General features: G+C 43.2%; 2 protein-coding genes across 4 annotated transcripts in view; both read right to left on the bottom strand.

Annotated features, from left to right (window-relative positions):
• Positions 1-12,849, bottom strand: part of BCL2L13 (BCL2 like 13) — a 63,844-nt gene extending 50,995 nt beyond the window's left edge. For all 3 annotated transcript variants that reach the window (NM_001434927.1, NM_001434925.1, NM_001434926.1), the window contains 2 exon segments: positions 2,568-2,735; positions 12,696-12,849. Coding sequence is in view for 2 of the 3 variants with exons in the window: in NM_001434925.1 (NP_001421854.1) it covers positions 2,568-2,685 (118 nt within the window). In the remaining variant the exon portion in view is untranslated.
• Positions 6,242-17,589, bottom strand: LOC146403466 (uncharacterized). Its single transcript, XM_084957821.1, has 3 exons — positions 17,586-17,589; positions 10,028-13,163; positions 6,242-6,406 (listed from the first exon to the last, which is right to left on the bottom strand). The coding sequence occupies exons 1-2, from the start codon at positions 17,587-17,589 to the stop codon at positions 12,457-12,459; spliced, it is 711 nt and encodes a 236-aa protein (XP_084813947.1). The 3' UTR covers positions 6,242-6,406; positions 10,028-12,456.
• Between the last annotated feature and the right edge of the window lie 1,430 nt (positions 17,590-19,019).

Raw genomic sequence — 19,019 nt, 5'->3', positions numbered from 1 at the left:
GGCAGCTGTAGCTCTGATTTGACCCCAGCCCCGGAATTTCCATATGCTGCAGGAACAGCTCTTAACAAAAAAAAAAAAAAAATCACACATCAAATTGGCCCTGAGAGAAACAACTGTAAAAGACTGGGGCTGAGGAATTGCCAAAGCAATCGTGAGGAACAAAAATCAAGCAAGAGGCATGACTCTCACAGACCTCGGGCAATATTACAGAGCCACAGTAATCAAGACAGTGTAGTACTGGCACTAAAACAGACATACAGACCAATGGAACAGAACAGAGAACCCAGGAATAAACCCAGACACCTACAGTCAATTAACAAAGGAGGCAAGAATATAAAATGGGGAAAAGACAGTTTTTTCAGCAAGTGGTACTGGGAAAACTAGATGGATGCATGTAAATCAATGACACTGGAACATAGACCCTCACACCATGCACAAAAATAAACTCAAAATACCTGAAAGACTTAAAACACCATCAAACTCCTAGAAGAGAACATAGGCAAAATATTCGCTGACATCAACCTTACAAAAGTTTTCTCAGGTCAGTCTTCCAAGGCAACAAATAAAAGCAAAAATGAACCAATGGGACCTAATCAAACTGACAAGCTTTTGCACAGCAAAGGAAACCATAAAAAAAAAAAAAAAAAAAAAAAAAAAAAGACAACTTACACAGAATGGGAGAAAATAGTTTCAAACAATGCAACCGACAAGGGCTTAATCTCTAAAATACACAAACAACTTATACAACTCAACCAGCAAAAAAGCCAACAACCCAATTGAAAAATAGGCAAAAGATCTCAGTAGACATTTCTCTAAAGATGATACACAGATGACCAACAAGCATATGAAAAAATGCTCAACATCACTATTATTAGAGAACTGCAAATCAAAACTACAATGAGGTACCACCTCACACCATTCAGAATGTCCTTCATTAATAAGTCCACAAATAAATCCTGGAGAGGGTGTGGAGAAAAGGGAACCCTCCTGCTCTGCTGGTGGGAATGTAAACTGGTGCAACCACTGTGGAAAACAGTATGGAGGTACCCTAGAAAACCATATATAGAACTACCATACGACCCAGCAATCCCACTCTTGGGCATATATCCATACAAAACTTTGCTTGAAAAAGACACACACACCCATATGTTCACTATTCACAATAGCTAAGACATGGAAACAACCTAGATGTCCATCAACAGATGAATGGATTAAGAACATGTCGTATATATACACACTGGAATACAACTCAGCCATAGAAAACACAAAATAATGCCATTTGCAGCAACATGGATAGAACTAGAAATTCTCATAACTAAGTGAAGTATGTCAGAAAGAGAAAGGCAAATACCATGTGATAACCACTTACATGTGGAATGTAATATACGGCACAAATGAACCTTTCCACAGAAAGAAATTCATGTACATGGAGAAGAGACTTGTGGTTGCCGAGGGGAGGGGGAGGGAGTGGGATGGACTGGAAGTTTGGGGTTAATAGATGCAAACTATTGCCTTTGGAATGGATAAGCAATGAGATCCTGCTGTACAGCACTGGGAACTGTATCTAGTCACTTATGATGGGGCATAATGTGAGAAAAAAGAATGTATATATGTACGTATGACTGGGTCACCTTGCTGTGCAGTAGAAAATTGACAGAACACTGTAAAGCAGCTAAAATGGAAAAAAAAAAAAAAAAAAAAAGACAGGGGAAGGAACTTGGGGGAAGGAGTTCCTTTGTGGCACAGTGAGTTAAGGATCCAGCACTACCACTGCAATGGCTCTGGTCACTACTGTGGTGCAGGTTTGATCTCTGGGCCAGGAACTTCCACAAGCCTTAGGCACAGATTAAAACAAGAAAGAAAAAAAAAGGAGTTCCCATTGTGGCCCAGTAGGTTAAGAACCTGACTAGTATCTGTGAGGATGCAGGGGTGATCCCCGGCCAGCTTAGTGGATTAAGGATCCAGTGTTGCCACAAGCTGTGGCACAGGCCAGCAGCTGCTGCTCTGATTTGACCCCTAGTCTGGGAACTTCCATGTGCCACAGGTAAGGCTCTAAAAAGAAAAAAAAAAAAAAATTTGGTGGTGGAGGGAGAACTTTCAGGGCCAGCTATATGGCCTGCACCATAGCAGCAGCCTGAGGCACTGTGTGGTGACAATGCTGGATCCTTAACCTGCTGCGCCACCAGGGAATTCCAACATCATCTTAAATATTCTTATCCATCTTAAATTTTATTTTCTTTTTCGGTCATACCCAAGGTATACGAAAGTTCCCGGGCCAGGGATCAAATCTGGGCGACAGCTACATCCTATGCCTCATCTACAGCAACGTTAGACCCTTAACCCACTGTGCCAGGCTGGGGATCAAGCCCATGCTATCCCAGAGACAAAACCAGATCCTTAACCTACTGCACCACAGCAGGAACTCCTCATACATCTTAAATATTCTTAACCATCTTATTAGTATTATTTGATCTTATAACCAAATTTAAATTACTTAGAAACATATATTTTGCACATGAAGTAATTATTACCACTGAAATACAACCACCACAAGCCGCAGATAATACCTTGGGGTAGGGAAAGATGTTCCTGCAGCTTCTCCTGAGAGAGGAGTCCCAAGTAGCTGAGAACGACATACTTTGTTTCATAGTGAAATCCTAGAGGCACAGTAGTAGAAGACGCCATGGGGTTGGCTGGCAGAGCTCCACAAAGGTCTACTTACAGATGTGCAAAACCTAAAAATATAAAAGTATTTTTTCAGTTTAAAGTTTATATTTTTCCACTGACTCCAATTATTTAACTAAGTACCAAAATAAGTATTTCTGAGACTTTTCTTCTCAGTAATCTTTGAAAAATTTAACTTTAATTTACCTACAAATAGGAATTTGTTTATTCAGATTTCAGATCAAAAGCAAATTTCCCTCTCCATACCTACTCTATTTTCACCTCTGTGGCGAAAATACAAGCCACGCCCCCCCCTTCCCCCACAACCACTATATGTTCTCTCATTTCTTTCACCAATAAAGCCTCCTACATTTCAGCTAGTCCATGTCCACACAGCTACAGACTACATCTCCTCATTTCATTTGCAGCTTCAGGTGCTACTCAATTAGTCTGAACCCTTGTTGAAGAGACTCAGAATTATGTGGCTTGGGAGTTCCCGTTGTGGCTCAGTGGTTAACGAATCTGACTAGGAACCATGAGGTTGCGGGTTCGATCCCTGGCCTTGCTCAGTGGGTTAACGATCTGGCGTTGCTGTGGTGTAGGTTGCAGATGCAGCTTGGATCCTGCATTGCTGTGGTTGTGGCATAGGCTGGCAGCTACAGCTCCTATTAGACCCCTAGCCTGGGAACCTCCACATGTCGTGGGAGCGGCCCTAGAAAAGACAAAAAAAAAAAAAAAAAAAAAATTACATGGCTTGAATAACAGTCCAGAGGCAAGTGGTCAAGGCTCAAGTCACTGCTCTGTTGTGGGATCGATCCCTGGCCTGGGAACTTCCACATGTCATGGGTGAGAGCCCCACCAAAAAAAAAAAGATATAAATGAAATTATTTATCACAAAACAAAAATACTCAGATAAAGCAAACAAACTTATGGTTACCAAAGGGAAGATGGGGGATAAACTGGGAAGCTGGGATTAAAAGACTCAATACTACTATAGAAGTTCTCATCGTGGCTCAGCAGGAAAGAATCCGACTAGGAACCATGAAGTTGGAGGTTCCATCCCTTGCCTCGCTCACTGGGTTAAGGATTGGGCGTTACCATGAGCTGTGGTATAAGTTGAAGACTTGGCTCAGATCTGGCACTGCTGTGGCTGTGGGGTAGGCTGGCTTGTGTAGCTCTACTTAGACCCCTAGCCTGGGAACCTCAATATGCTGTGGGTACAGCCCTAAGAAAGCAACACACACACACACAAAAGAATCACACGACTATATATTAAACAGATAAACAACAAGGACCTACTGTAGAGTACAGGGAACTATGTTCAATTATCTTGTGGTAAGCTATAATGGAAAAGAATCTGAAAAAGAATACATACATATATATAAAATGTATAACTGAATCATTTTGTTGTACACCCGAAACACTATAAATCAACTATACTTCAAAAAAACAACAAAAAACTCCCCAAACGCAGATAATCCATGCAGAAGGGGGGGTATGAGTTCAGCAGAGGCAGTGGTGGTGATGTGGCAGCAGTGCACTATCCTATTCCTGTGGCCTAACTCTGAGTTTGCAGCAGAGTCTAATTCTGCAGCCTTCCCACCAATTCTGTAGCCTTCCCACCAATTCTGTAAGTTCCTTTTCTGCTTAAGATAGAATCACTTTGTGGGAGTTCCCGTCGTGGCGCAGTGGTTAACGAATCCGACTAGGAACCATGAGGTTGTGGGTTCGGTCCCTGCCCTTGCTCAGTGGGTTAACGATCCGGCGTTGCCGTGAGCTGTGGTGTAGGTTGCAGATGCGGCTCGGATCCTGCATTGCTGTGGCTCTGGCGTGGGCCGGTGGCTACAGCTCTGATTCAACCCCTAGCCTGGGAACCTCCATGTGCCGCGGGAGCGGCCGAAGAAATAGCAACAACAACAAAAGACAAAAAGACAAAAAAAAAAAAAAAAAAGAATCACTTTGTGTTGTTTGCAACCAAGACTTAATTGGAACTTAAACTCCTTTTTTTTTTTTTTTTTTGCCTTTTCTACTGCATATGGAGGTTCCCAGGCTAGGGGTCCAATCGGCGCTGTAGCCACTGACCTACACCACAGCCACAGCAATGCCAGATCCGAGCCGTGTCTGCGACCTACACCACAGCTCATGGCAACGCCAGATCCTTTACCCACTGAGCAAAGCCAGGATCGAACCTGCAACCTCATGGTTCCTAGTCAAAGTCATTAACCACTGAGCCATGACGGGAACTCAGTAAACTTCTTTAATTTCTAAGGCAGGTCTCCAACAATTATAACCCACTTCATGATGATTACTAGACTAAATCTATAGTTTAGAAAGTCTTCTAATTCTACAAAGTCCACATACAGACCTAGTAATTACATCTACTGAAATAGACAATGCCTTCTGATATTTCTTGTGTTCAATACACACTCAAGATACACAGTACTCTACAGGCCTTAGGTGCAAAGACTTAGGATAAATCACCTGCCTTCAGCAGTTTTCAACCAAGTCTATAAACAAGAGAGAACAATAAAGAATGGGAGGTATCCATGAGAGGGAAGGGGAAACCCAAAACAGGGTACAGGCAAGTCTCTCTGAAAGAAAAAAGTAAATCAGGGAGTTACCATTGTAGTTCAGTTAACAAACCCAACTAGTATCCATGAGGATGTGGGTTCAATCCCTGGCCCCATTCAATGGGTTAAGAATCCGGCATTGCTGGGAGCTGCAGTATAGGTCATAGACGTGGCTTGGATCCCGCATTGCTATGGCTGTGGCATAAGCCAGCAGCTGCAGCTCCAATTCTACCCCTAGCCTGGGAACTTCCATATGGCACAGGCGTGGTCCTAAAAAAATAAAAATTAAAAAATAAGGAGTTCCCCTTGTGGCTCAGTGGAAATGAATCCGACTAGAATTCATGAGGACACAGGTTTGATCCCTGGCCTTGCTCAGTGAGTTAAGGATCTGGTGTTGCTGTGAGCTGTGGAGTAGGTCGCAGACACGTCTCGACATGTCTGTGGCTGTGCATAGGCAGGCAGCTGCAGCTCAGATTTGACTCCTAGCCTGGGAACCTCCATATGCTGCAGGTTTGGCACTAAAAAGCAAAAATAAATAAATTTTTTAAATGTGGCACAAATTAACTTATCTACAAAACAGAAACAGACTCACAGACATAGATAGCAGACTTGCGGTTGCCAAGGGGAAGGGAGTTGGGTGAATGGGGAGTTTGGGGTTACTAGATACAAACTATTACATTTAACAGATAAGCAATGAGATCCTGCAGTATAGCACAGGGAAGTATATCCAGTCTCTTGGGACAGACCATGATGGAAGATAAGGGACAGTGTGTATATATTAATTTATGAATGGGTCACTTTGCTGTACAGCAGAAATTGGCACACTGTAAATCAACTATAATAAAAAAAAGGGAGAAATTCAAGAGGGAAATTAGAGACAATGTCCCTAGAGCCCAAGGACCCTGTTTGTCTTACTCACTGCTGTATTCTCCATACATACATATACAGTATGTGAAACAAATATTCATTGGCTAGCAAAAAAAAAAAAAGTGATTTTCTAAATTGGATTTTTTTTTCTTTTTAGGGTTGCACCCATGGCACATGGAGGTTCCCAGGCCACAGGTCAAACTGGCGCTGTAGCTGCTGGCCTACCCCACAGCCACAGCAATGAGGATATGAGCCCCTTCTGTGACCTACACCACAGCTTGCGACAACACCAGATCCCTAAACCACTGAGCAAGGCCAGGGATCAAACCTGTGTCCTCACGGATGCCAGTCAGATTCATTTCCACTGAGCCACGACAGGAACTCCTAAATTGGATCTTTAACCTAGTATTCTTCATATTTTCTTACAAATCCAACTGCTTAAGTGCAATCTTAATTTTGGATTTCATAATTCTCCGTATTTCTACTCAGTATCTTATTCACAATAAAGTCCTCAGCTATAGTACACTTGTTAGTATCCATAAGTCCATATACTTGGTGAATGATCCTTTTTTTTGACCACGCCCAAGGCATATGGAAATTCCTGGGCAAGGGATCGAACTCACACCACAGCAGTAAGCAGAGCCATAGCAGTGACATCAGACCCTTAGCCTGCTGAGCCACCAGGGAACTCCATTTGGTTTGTTTTGTGATGAATGATTCTTTTTTTGTTGTTGTCTTTTTTTTTTTTTGTCTTTTTGTCTTTTGTCTTTTGCTGTTGTTGCTATTTCTTGGGCCGCTCCTGCGGCATATGGAGGTTCCCAGGCTAGGGGTTGAAACGGAGCTGTAGCCACCGGCCTACGCCAGAGCCACAGCAACGCGGGATCCGAGCCGCATCTGCAACCTACACCACAGCTCACGGCAACGCCGGATCGTTAACCCACTGAGCAAGGGCAGGGACCGAACCCGCAACCTCATGGTTCCTAGTCGGATTCGTTAACCACTGCGCCACGATGGGAACTCCTGTTGTTGTCTTTTTGCCTTTTCTAGAGCTGCTCCCCCAACATATGGAGGTTCCCAGGCTAGGGGTCGAATCGGAGCTGTAGCTGCCAGCCTACACCACAGCAATATAGGATCCGAGCCAAGTCTGCACCTATACCACACCTCACAGCAATGCCAGAACCCCAACCCACTGGGTGAGGCCAGGGATCGAACCTGGAACCTCATGGTTCCTAGTTGAATTTGTTAAGCACTGCACCTCAATGGGAACTCCAATACTCAATCATTTTTTGAGTCAAACTAATGGAAATGATAATCATACACACTTCAACCATTTTAGCGTACAGTCTTTAGGCTTTTAATGTGTCTCCGACATTCCAGTCATAAACATAACAGACCCACAGGATAAAATATCCATCCAACTCTTCTAACTTTGCTTGAGCTTCCAGCTGTAAATTTTGTTCAGGCTTATGTGTAGGTGATGGGCAGGTAGACCTCAGAACCACTACTGCATGTCTGCCACACAGGGAATATAGTTCATATTTTACAACTTCAAATGAAATATAACTTCTAAAAACTGTGAATCACTATATTGTCTACCTGTAACATATACTGTACATCAACTATAGTGTGAATATAAATAAGTAAAAAGAAATTCTGGAGTTCCCGTTGTGGCGCAGTGGTTAACGAATCCGACCAGGAACCATGAGTTTGTGGGTTTGATCCCTGGCCTTGCGCAGTGGGTTAAGGATCCCGAGTTGCAATGAGCTGTGGTGTAGGTCACAGACGCGGCTCAGATCTGCGTTGCTGTGGCCCTGGTGTAGGCCGGCAGCTACAGCTCCGATTAGACCCCTAGCCTGGGAACCTCCATATGCTGCAGGAGCGACCCAAGAAATGGCAAGAAAAAAAAAAAAAAAAAAAAAAGACAAAAAACAAACAAAAAAAGAAATTCTATTATAAATCTAGTGTATTTGTATTAAATTACAATTTCTCAAAGGCACTGAGTACATGCCAAATGTAAACTCCATAGCACTACTACAGGGTATTCTGGGAAAAAAGGACATCCATTTCCTCTGCCACATTCTGGAGTGACTAATCAGCATATAGCACAACAGGTTCTTGCACTTCTAAACAATGTCATAAATAAAATACAGCTGCAGGAGACCTCTACTTATTCTTTTCCTTTTTTGCCAGGCAAAAAAAAAAAAAAAAAAGTGAAGGAAATAAAGGAAGTTCCCAGGCCAGGGATCAAACCTGAGTCACAGCAGTGACATGCTGGATCCTTAACTGATAGGACAGCAGGGAACTCTATTTCTGAAGCACTTTTCCACTTATTATCACAATAATCCTCCATATCAGAAGGAAAAGGAAACAGTCTCAACTTTATTGATGGAGAAAAAGCAAGAATTGTTTTGCCCCAAATCATACAGCTAGTTAACTGTGCAGCCACTTGGCTGAGTATATCCTCTTTCACTTCAAACTCTTAGCCCTTAACTACATTCATTCAACGCAAAATTACTGCAAGCCAGGCAACATGCTGGGTGAGAAGAATGCAGAGATGAAAACACAACACTAATAATAACAGGAAGAGGGAGTTCCCTTCTGGTACAGCTGATTAAGGATCTGGTGTTGTCACTGCAGCAGCTCCAGGCCCGGGAACTTCCACAAGCCTCGGGTGCAGGAAAAAAAAAAAAAAAGTGCGCAAGAAAGAAAAATAAACAAAAAAATAAAGTGATGAGAAGGACATAGTTATTTTTACTCTTTCAATTTTATCTAGAACTCTTCAAAATTCAAATTAGGTATAAGCATTCTTGGCATCAAGAAGTGATTAAACACAAGAATGTTCTTAGATATAAAAACTCCTATTTTTTGCATAGTTCTAATAATATACTGAACATAGTTGTGTTACCCCACTGTTTCTTTTTCTGCCTTACACCTTCAGTTTGTTCTCAAGTTACATGAAGTGTCAGCCAGATGGACAGCCTGAGGAAGCTGAGGGTAACTTAATCCTGTGTTTATACATTTGGTGGCATCTCCAAAACACCCATGATCCTTCAATAACAAATGTAATATTCACAATCTTACAATAAGTGGTTTGCTTTTTTTGGCAGCCAAAAAAAGCAAAAAAGCAAAAAACAAACAAAAAAACAAAGCCAGCAACTTCTAGTACCTACCTCAGAAATACTTAAGACTATCATATCTATATTGTATTCCTTAACCCCATAGAACCATAACAGGAACACATTATAATTTAACATGTTATAATTCAATTATTCCAGGAAGCTTTGTTTTTTGACCACTTTCTTCCACTAGCATTGTAATGAAACAAGATTGTTAAATACTCTAGTAATACGGGATCTGAGCAGATTAATAATTGTAGCTTATAAAGAGAAAAGTGAAAATCCACAGATAATTCGGTCACAAATGAAAACTCGAGTTTTAAACATTAACAAAGTCCCCAGATTCTCATATTCTGGTCTCCAGACCCATTGGTGGTTTGAGGAAAAAAAATTTTTTTTTAAAGTTCCACAATTTTGGAGCTCCCCTTGTGGTGCAACAAAAACCAATCCGACTAGGAACCATGAGGTTGCGGATTGGTCCCTGGCCTTGCTCAGTGGGATCCAGCGTTGCCCTGAGCTGTGGTGTAGGTCGCAGACATGGCTCAGATATGGCGTGGCTATGGCTATGGTATAGGCCAGCAGCTGCAGCTCGGATTCGACCCCTAGCCTGGGAACCTCCATATGCCGCTGGTGCGGCCCTAAAAAAGCAAAAAATAAAAATAAAAAAAAATAAAGTTCCACAATTTAACAGTAAGTCCAATAACTTTATTTTTTCAATCCATACCTTATTAGCTTTTACATAATTCTAGGATTTTCTCTGAAAATTGTGAAACTGCATAAAGTTCACCAGGTCTACCTGAGAAATACCACTGAACAAGGCTGTCATTTTAAAACTCAGCAGAGAAATAAAATGAAAAAAATAAAAATTAAAAAAATTAAAAACAAAACTTGGCAGAGGAGTTCCCATCATGGCTCAGTGGTTAACAAATCTGACTAGGAACCATGAGGTTTCGGGTTCAATACCTGGCCTTGGTCAGTGGGTTAAGGATCCAGTATTGCCCTGAGCTGTGGTGTGGGTCACAAATGCAGCTTGGATCCCATGCAGCTGTGGCGTAGGCCAGCAGCTAGCTGCAGCTCCAATTCTACCCCTAGCCTGGGAACTTCCATATACCTTGGGTGTGGCCCTTAAAAAAAAAAAAAAAAAAAAGCCGTTCAAAAACGTTTCTACTTAGCAGTTGGCACTGCAAGATAACGTACTTACAGAACATCTCACTCTCATTCTCCTCAAAAACACATACTCTGACTTTCACAATAAGTCAATTAAGCTTCCCATATATGCGTAGAAAGCTTGTATAAAAGGGAGACATATGTCATTTACTCCACTCCACTCCTAAGTATATGCAACAGAGAAATGAAAACACAATGTCTTCACAAAAAATGTGCTATAACACAAATGGTCAAAGCAGCATTACATACAACCAAAGAGTGGAAATAATTGCCCATCAAATGAAGACTTTAAAAAAAAATGTAGTGTACTTACACTATGCAATATGACATGGCCATAAAAAGGAATGAAATGTCAATACCTACTACAACAAGGAAGTAAAAGAAGACAGTCACAAAAGACCACATAGTGTATACTTCTGTTTACATGAAATATCCAGAATTGGCAGATCTGTAGAGACACAAAGTGTGGATGCCTGGGCGGGGCATCGTGGGAATAAAAATGCTGGAGATCCCCCTGTGACTCAATGGGATAAGAACTGCAGCAGCTGAGGTCACTGTGGAGAAGCAGATTTGATCCCCAGCCCAGTGCAGTGAGTTAAAAGGATCCAGCATTGCTGCAGCTGAGGGGGTATGCCACAGCTGTGGCTCAGAGTCAATCCCAGACCTAGGAACTTCATATGCCAGGGTCCAGCCATAAAAATAAAAAGAACGACTAGTAAATGTGGCTACCAGGTTTCTTTTGAGGATGATGAACATTGCTGTGATAGTTGCACACCCTGTGACTACATATGTGGATGTGTGCAAGACTGTCTCTCAGTAAAGCTGTTACAAAAAAAAAAAAAAAAAAAAATCAGCTACTCTGAAAACAGCCCCCTCTCTTCAACTCTGTAATGTATAAACTCTAAATATTAAGAACTCTTGGAAGTTACCCTCTGGTGCAGTGGGTTAAGGATCCTGCTTTGCTGCAGCTGTAGTGTAGATCTCAACTGCCTGGAAGGTTCATTCCCTGACCTGGGAAGCTCTAACGAGGGAACTTCTGAATGCCTCAGGTGCAGCCAAAAAAAAATTAAAATCATGTTGAAAAAAAAAAATGATGATAAGCAAGACGGCGGTCAAAACTTTTGTACGTCTAAGATATTTTACAAGAGAAACATTCTTAACTATTACCATTGCAAATCACTTGTTTTAAAACCTTAAGAGTATTAAGACATGTGGTAAACATCAATTGACATGTGCTAAGGAGCACCTCTTCTCTACAAAACTAATTGGACTGAATTTTAAGCGTCCTTCAATTGAATTCAACTACTGGAGTACAGACCTTCATAAGAAATTTAATCATGTGGAAAAAAAAAAAATACTGAGAATAGTACCTGACCAACCAGAGTAGAAGGATTTTCAAAGTCCCTAACGACCTATCATTAAACAAAGAATATTTCATAAAAGTTTAAATATTTTCAATATGCGGTGTATAATTATTTATCCAATGGAATATATCTAGTATAAACAGTTCACTACCTACACAAATATTTTAATTTTCTGGGAAATTAAGAAAAGAAGGTACTAGAAGGGTGTGGCAACTCATCCAAGGTCACACAACAAGTCAGGGCAGAGATCAACATTCTGGTTTAGACCAACCCTCCCAGCGAAATGGCACTGACTGCTTCCAGAAAGACTTGTTTTGCTCCACACCACAGAGAAAAAGAAGGGGGAGACTGTTCCTTTAGTTTAAAACTTGTACATAGAAAAAGGGAGCTGGCTCGCAGTAAACGCGCACTCGTGCAGGGAGGAGAGCCGGAGCACCGCGGGCCAGAAGCCCCATCTCCCGCCGGGTTAAAGCCTCCGCTCAGAAAAGTCCGGGAGTTTTCCGTCACAGGCGGGCACGAAGGAAAGAAACGTGGGGTCTCCTTCGGATGTGGGGAGAAAAACCAACAGAAGAAACGACCTAGTGTGACCCGTTCCGCCTCCAAGAGTGGGGGGAAAGAAACAAACGAAATAATAAAAATAACAGAGACAGTGGCGTTGGATCCGCCGGGAGGGGAACTGGGAACATGGAGAAGCAACTGCCTGGCCAGCTAGCGGGGAGCCAGGCCGCGAACCCTGTGCACGCACCCTCCCGCCCGAGGCCCACCCCAACCGCTGACGAGCCAAGAAAAGTCTGCTGGGCAGCGGGTCAGCGAGACCGAGCCACCACCTCGGACGGCCTCGCACCTCAGCCCCCCACGCTCACCCTCACCCGCGACAGCCTCGGGACGCCCCGGACGGAGCTGGAAGAGGGCCGGACTCGGCTTGCCCACAATCCCCACTCCCTCACCTGGCCCAGGCCCCTGCCCCAGAAAAGGTGAAAGACGCGGCGGTGGCAGCGGCTGCTCGCGACAGAAACCCTCGGCGGTGGTGGAGGCGGCGGCTCCGACCCACAGCCCTAATCTACCGCCGCCGCCATGTTGGCGGGTGACGTCACCCAGCGTGCTTCCGTCACCGCTAGCGTCAGGGCGGGGCGCTGGGCGCGCCGCAAGGGGGCGGATCCGCACTCCAGAAAGGAAGTACTGACCACTGAGACTTGGAGGTTTCTTTGCGCAAACGTGACTCGGAAGAGCCACTCTCTCCTGACCTGACCACCGCTCTGTGGTTCCGGACGCTAGCCGGCTGTCGACAGCTGGGAAAAAGGTTGACTCTGGCGGCGGCGTGGGTAGTTGCGGCGCTGGGGAAGCTGGGCCTTGAGGGTGGGGCAACAGGGCACCGCAGAGAAGGAGCGTCTCTGCACTGATCTTTGGGTTTCCCCCTATCCCTCACTGCCCTGCGCTCGCCACACCATTCCCCACCACCTCCTCCCCGCCCCCGCAGCCAAATGAGGGGCAGTACGGTGTCTCAGCTGTGTTCTTGGGGAGCCACGGGGTCGTGCGCACGTGACACTACCTGGGAGGAGGAGCTGAAAGGCTAAAACCCTGATGGGAAGTGACTGCTAGCGGGGTCCAGGGTTTCTTTTTGGGGCGATGAAGATGCTTTCAAGGCGCTCCCCTCGTGGCTCAGTGGTTAACGAATCCGGCTAGGAACCATGATGTTGCGGGTTCGATCCCTGGCCTCGCTCAGTATGTTAAGGATCTGGCGTTGCTGTGGCTCTGGAGTAGGCCAGCGGCTACAGCTGCTATTCGACCTCTAGCCTGGCAACCTCCACATGCCGCAGAAGCGGCCCTAGAAAAGGCAAAAAGACAAAAACTAAAAAGAATAAACCAGGATTGCGTTTGGTTTTTACATTTTTTAACAGTGTCATAGGCTTAAATTTAAAAACTTAAGGAGTTCCCATTGCAGTGCAACAGAAACAAATCCCAGTAGTAACCATGAGGTTGTGGTTTTAATCCCTGGCGTAGCTCAGTGAGTTAAAGATCTGGCGTTGCCATGAGCTGTGGTGTAAGTTGCAGACGTGGCTCTGATCCTGCGTTGCTGTGGCTGTGGTGTATGCCAGCAGCTGTAGTCCTGATTCGACCCCTAGCCTGGGAATTCGTATGCCGCAGGTTCGGACCTAAAAAAAAAGCAATAAAAACATTTGGAGTTCCTTTGATGGAGCAGCAGAAACAAATCTGACTAGGAACCGTGAGGCTGCAGGTTCGATCCCTGGCTTCATGCATAGGGTTAAGGATCCGGCATTGCTGTGAGCTGTGCTATAGGTCGCAGACACAGCTCAGATCTGGCATTGCTGTAACTCCGATTTGACCCCTAGCTTGGAAACCTTCATAGGCCGAGGGTGCGGTCCTAAAATACAAAAAAAAATAAAAATAAAAATAAGTTGACTTTGGAGTTCCCAGATGGCTTAGGGAGTTGGGGATCTAGTGTTGTTGCTGCTGTGGCATGGGTTTGATCCCTGGCCCCAGAACTTACACATGGCATGGACACAACCCCCCCCAAATCTACTTTCTAAAAAAAAAAAAAAATTATATACAATGGAAATTTCTCAGCAATAAAACCAAAATGAATCACTGATAAATGTGACAATATGGATTAATCTCAAGAGAATTGTGTTGAGTGAAAGAAGTGAAACACAAAAATGAACATCTGTGTGATTCAATCTATGTGAATTTCAGGAACAGGCAAATTTAATAAAAAATAATGGTTATAGGCGTTCCTGTTGTGGCTCAGGGGAGACGAACCCGACTAATATCCATGAAGATATGGGTTCCAACTCTGGTGCTGTTTAGCAGGTTGAGGATGCAGTGTTGCAGAGAGCTCTGGTGTAGGTTGTAGACATGGTTCCCACCCTGTATTGCTGTGGCTGTGATGTGGGCCGGCAGCTGTAGCTCTGATTCAATCCCTAGGCTGGGAACTTCCATATGCCACACCTGTAGCCCTAAAAAGAAAAAAAAAAAAAAGTTTATAGAAGTCAGCACTGTTAACTGAGAGTATGGGATCAATTAGAAAAGAACTTACTTTCTAGATTGAGGATATAGTGTGCTAGTTACACAGGTATCAGAAGTCATCTAATGGTAGGTCTATGCAGTTAATTGTATGTAAATTTCAAAAACCACAGTAAATCTGTGTAGTTAGGTTACCAATTTGCTACGTTAGGTAAATTTCTTTCATATTGCTTTCTGTTTTAAGGTTTGCTTTGTTCCCCCTTTTTTTCATTTTTTTAATGTGTACCAAAGGGACAGAATATAGGCCAGTGGAATAGAATACAAAGTCCAGAATGGTCAACTGAGTGAGTTCCTGTTGCTCAGTGGTAACGAACCCAACTAGTATCAATGAGGACAAGGGTTCAATCACTGGCCTCAGGGGGTTAAGGATCCGGTGTTGCCATTACCATGAGCTTCGGTGTAGATCATAGATGTGGCTTGGATCTGGCGTGGCTGTGGTGTGGGCTGGCAGCTGTAGCTGCAGTTTGATCCCTAGCTTGGGAACTTACATATGCTGCAAGTGTGGCCCTAAAAAAACAAAAACAAAAAACCAAACAGAATAGTCAATTGATTCCTTTTTCTTTTTCTTTAAAATTTATTTTTATTTTTTTATTGTTATTTCCCTAATAACAATTTTTTTCCCTACTGTACAGCAAGGTGACCCAATTACACATACATGTACACATTCTATTTTCTCACATTAGCATGCTCCATTATAAGTGACTAGACATAGTTCCCAGCACTACACAGCAGGATCTCATCGCTAATCTCAATTGATTTCTGACAGAGACAATTCAATGGAGAAAGGGATAGTCTTTTCACCAAATAGTGTAAAATAACATAGTTCTTTTACAGAAATTATTTGACTTAAATCACAAGCAGTTCACTTCTTTCTACTGTTGCGTGTGTGTTTTCCAACAGATCTTGAGAGTGACACAGTCCTAGACTGCAGCCTGATGGTGTAAGATCTGAACTCTAGATTCCACTTGTTTTATTTATTGTCATTCATCAGTTACTTATTGGACGCCTACTATGTATGTGCCCAGCACCGTGCTGGATGCCAGCAAAAACCATGACATGACACCTGTACTCTACAAAAACATAAAAATGAAAAAACCAAAATAGTTTAAAATTGTGGCATGTCCTGAAGTAAACAAATAAGGAACAGGAGTAGAGAATTAAGGTGAAAGGGTGTTGATGGAAAGCTCTCTCCATGGAGGGGATATTTGAAGTTGAGACCTAAAGAATGAAAAACAAACCAAGGAACAAGGGCAGGAAAAGATCTGCTCAGGCAAAAAGCTTGAAAAGATACCAGTAAAGGAATTCCCATGGTGGCGCAGTGGTTGACGAATCTGAGTAAGAACCATGAGGTTGCGGGTTTGATCCCTGGCCTCGCTCAGTGGGTTAAGGATCTGGCATTGCCGTGAGCTGTGGTGTAGGTCCCAGAGGAGGCTTGGATCCCACGTTGCTGTGGCTCTGGTGTAGGCCGGTGGCTACAGCTCTGATTCAACCCCTAGCCTGAGAACCTCCATATGCCACGGGAGCGGCCCTAGAAAAGACAAAAAAAAAAAAAAAAAAAAAAAAGCTTTGAGCTGGTGAGAGAGGGAAAAGGAATGATGGGGTCAGACAGGTAGGCAGGGCCAGGTCAGCACACTCGAGCCACTGGAGGTTATAAATTAGGGAGTGGCAAGAGGCCATTGAGGTTTGAAATCATTCTCTGAGGTGTGGAAAATTGGCTGAAAGGGGTAAAAAATGCAAGCACCTAAGGTAGACTTTCACTACTTTCTGCTACCTTTCATTTTTTTCTTTCTAAAATTAATTCCTCAACATTCAAAGACATGATTTCCATCCTCCTCCGGTTTCTCTCCCTGTGTGCACTCTGCAACAAACAAACTGAAGCGTCGGCATATCTACTCTGCTGACTCAACCTGGTAAACCACAGACTGAGGCCTTGGCTTGGGAGCAGGTAAGAGGAGAGGCACACAAACCATTTCATGAGACGGGAATTTAGGCCTGCAGCTGGATGAAGCCATAAGTATCTGGCTTATCTGGGAGTTGGGTTTTTGAAATTTATTTGAAAAGCTGTTTTAGTAAAAGACCTAAGCTAGTATAGGAAGAAATTGGATTTTGAAAACTACCAACTAGTTAATCTTTGCACATACTCGTAATAGCTTTTTCATTCCTACACTTCACTCAGTGAAACTTACCACATTCTTATCAGACAGCACCTGGCCTGTTCCTCAGTGAATCAGCAAAATCCTATAGAAACTAGGTGTGAGAGCATTTACACACAGGGGAGAGGAAAGTTGCACAAAAGGGGATAGTATCTATATCTGTAACACTATTTTAAAAAGGAAGTCTTGGCATTCCTGTCATGGCTCAGGGGTTAACAAATCCGACTGGGAACCATGAGGTTGTGGATTTGATCCCTGGCCTTGCTCAGTGGGTTAAGGATCCGGAGTTGCTGTGAGCTGTGCTGTAGGTCGAAGATGCGGCTCACATCTGGCGTTGCTGTGGCTGTGTCCGATTAGACTCCTAGCCTGGGAACCTCCATATGTCGAAGGATCGGCCCTAAAAAAATAATAATAATAAAAAAAATAAAGTCTTAAGGCAAGTGTGACAAATGTTAATTGTCACTTCTGGGTGGTGGTACACGATACACGGACATTTGAATTATTTTTGTACTTTTATTTTTTTTTAATGTCTGAAAGTAATAATAAATTATAAAATTCAGCACACTGTTTTCCAAAAACCAAAAGCACAGTGATCTGCGTAGTGCTACGTCTGATCCAGTCACTGATTTAATAAATGCTTACGCATGTATTAGATGGCCACTATCACCTCCCTGGCCCGTTATTTGCAGAACATTGTAAAAATAAATGGGAGGGGAAGTTGTAATAGAAATTAGTGAAGGAGTTCCAGTTGTGGTTCAGCAAGTTAAGAACCTGACTAATATCCATGAATATGCAGGTTTGATCCCTGGCCTCCCTCAGTGGATTAAAGATCTGGTGTTGCCATGAGCTGTACTGTAGGTCACAGATACAGCTTGGATCTGGTGTGGCTGTGGTTGTCGCATAGGCCAGCACTGCAGCTCTGATTTGACCCTTAGCTTGAGACCTTCCATGTGCTGCAGGTGAGGCCCTGACATAGGATGCCAGAGGCGGCACAGCTTCCTGCCTTCTGAGATGGTGCAAAAACTAACTAGATGAGAGAAAGAAGCCTAGCTCAGGCTTGGATTTCATGCCTGGCTTAGGAAATTCCATATACTGAGGGGCCAGCCTAAAAGAAAAAAAAGGAGCCTTAAAGATGTGTGTGCCATTCCCATTAAAAGGACAAACTGGCATGTATTTTCTGATTCAAAGTACTGAGAACACACTATCACACATGTAGTTCTCCTTCCGTAGACATAACCTGAGTGTAATTATTAGGAAACCATCAGAGAAAGCCAAACTGAGGGACCGTCTATAACAATTCAGATGTCTAGTGCTCTCCAGTAATGTCACTATCAGGAAGGACAGTCTGAGGAAATAGTCCATGTTAAAGAAGACTAAAAAGACAAGGTCATTTATAGAATAGGTGACTTGGATTGGGTCCTGAATCAAAAAAAAAAGAAATTGCTACAAGGAACATCAGTGGAAGATACAGTCAAATTGGAACATGGGCTTGTTAAATTTCCTGAATTTTGATCAATGTACAATCTTAGCCTTAGGAAACACACCCTGAACTATTTAGAATCATGACTTACATATAGTTCCACATATGAAGTGATAAAGATAGCAAAATACTAACAACTGGTGAGTCTAAGAGAGGGGAGTTCATTGAACTATTCTTAAACATTTTAAATTTCATAAAAATAAAATCTAGTAATAAAAATGTGTGTGCCCTTTGGCCCATAATTCTATTACAAGAATCTATTCTAAAAATATGTTTTCATTGTTCTCTGGCTTTGGAGTTCCTGTCGTGGCTCAATGGTGACGAACCCAAATAGCGTCCATAAGGACGTGGGTTTGATCCCTGGCCTTGCTCAGTGGGTTAAGGATCCTGCGTTGCTTTGAGCTGTGGTGTAGGTCAGCATTAGCTGCTCTGATTCAACCCCTAGCCTGGGAATGCCAGGGGGTACTACCCTAAAAAAGAAGAAAAAAAAAAAAAAAGGTTTCTGGCTTTGTAAAACGGGGGCTTAGCAAGTAAGTCTGGGAGAATTTCTGCCCTATTCTTTCTCTTTTTTGGTTGCTGTGCCACATATGGAGTTC

Source organism: Sus scrofa, chromosome 5 (genome assembly GCF_054392235.1).
Source record: "Sus scrofa isolate SSC_HxYL_T2T_F1_AM1 chromosome 5, Sscrofa_HxYL_maternal_Yorkshire_Landrace_v2.0, whole genome shotgun sequence".
NCBI classification, from domain to species: Eukaryota; Metazoa; Chordata; class Mammalia; order Artiodactyla; family Suidae; genus Sus; species Sus scrofa.
This window is presented reverse-complemented; position numbering and strand designations above follow the sequence as displayed.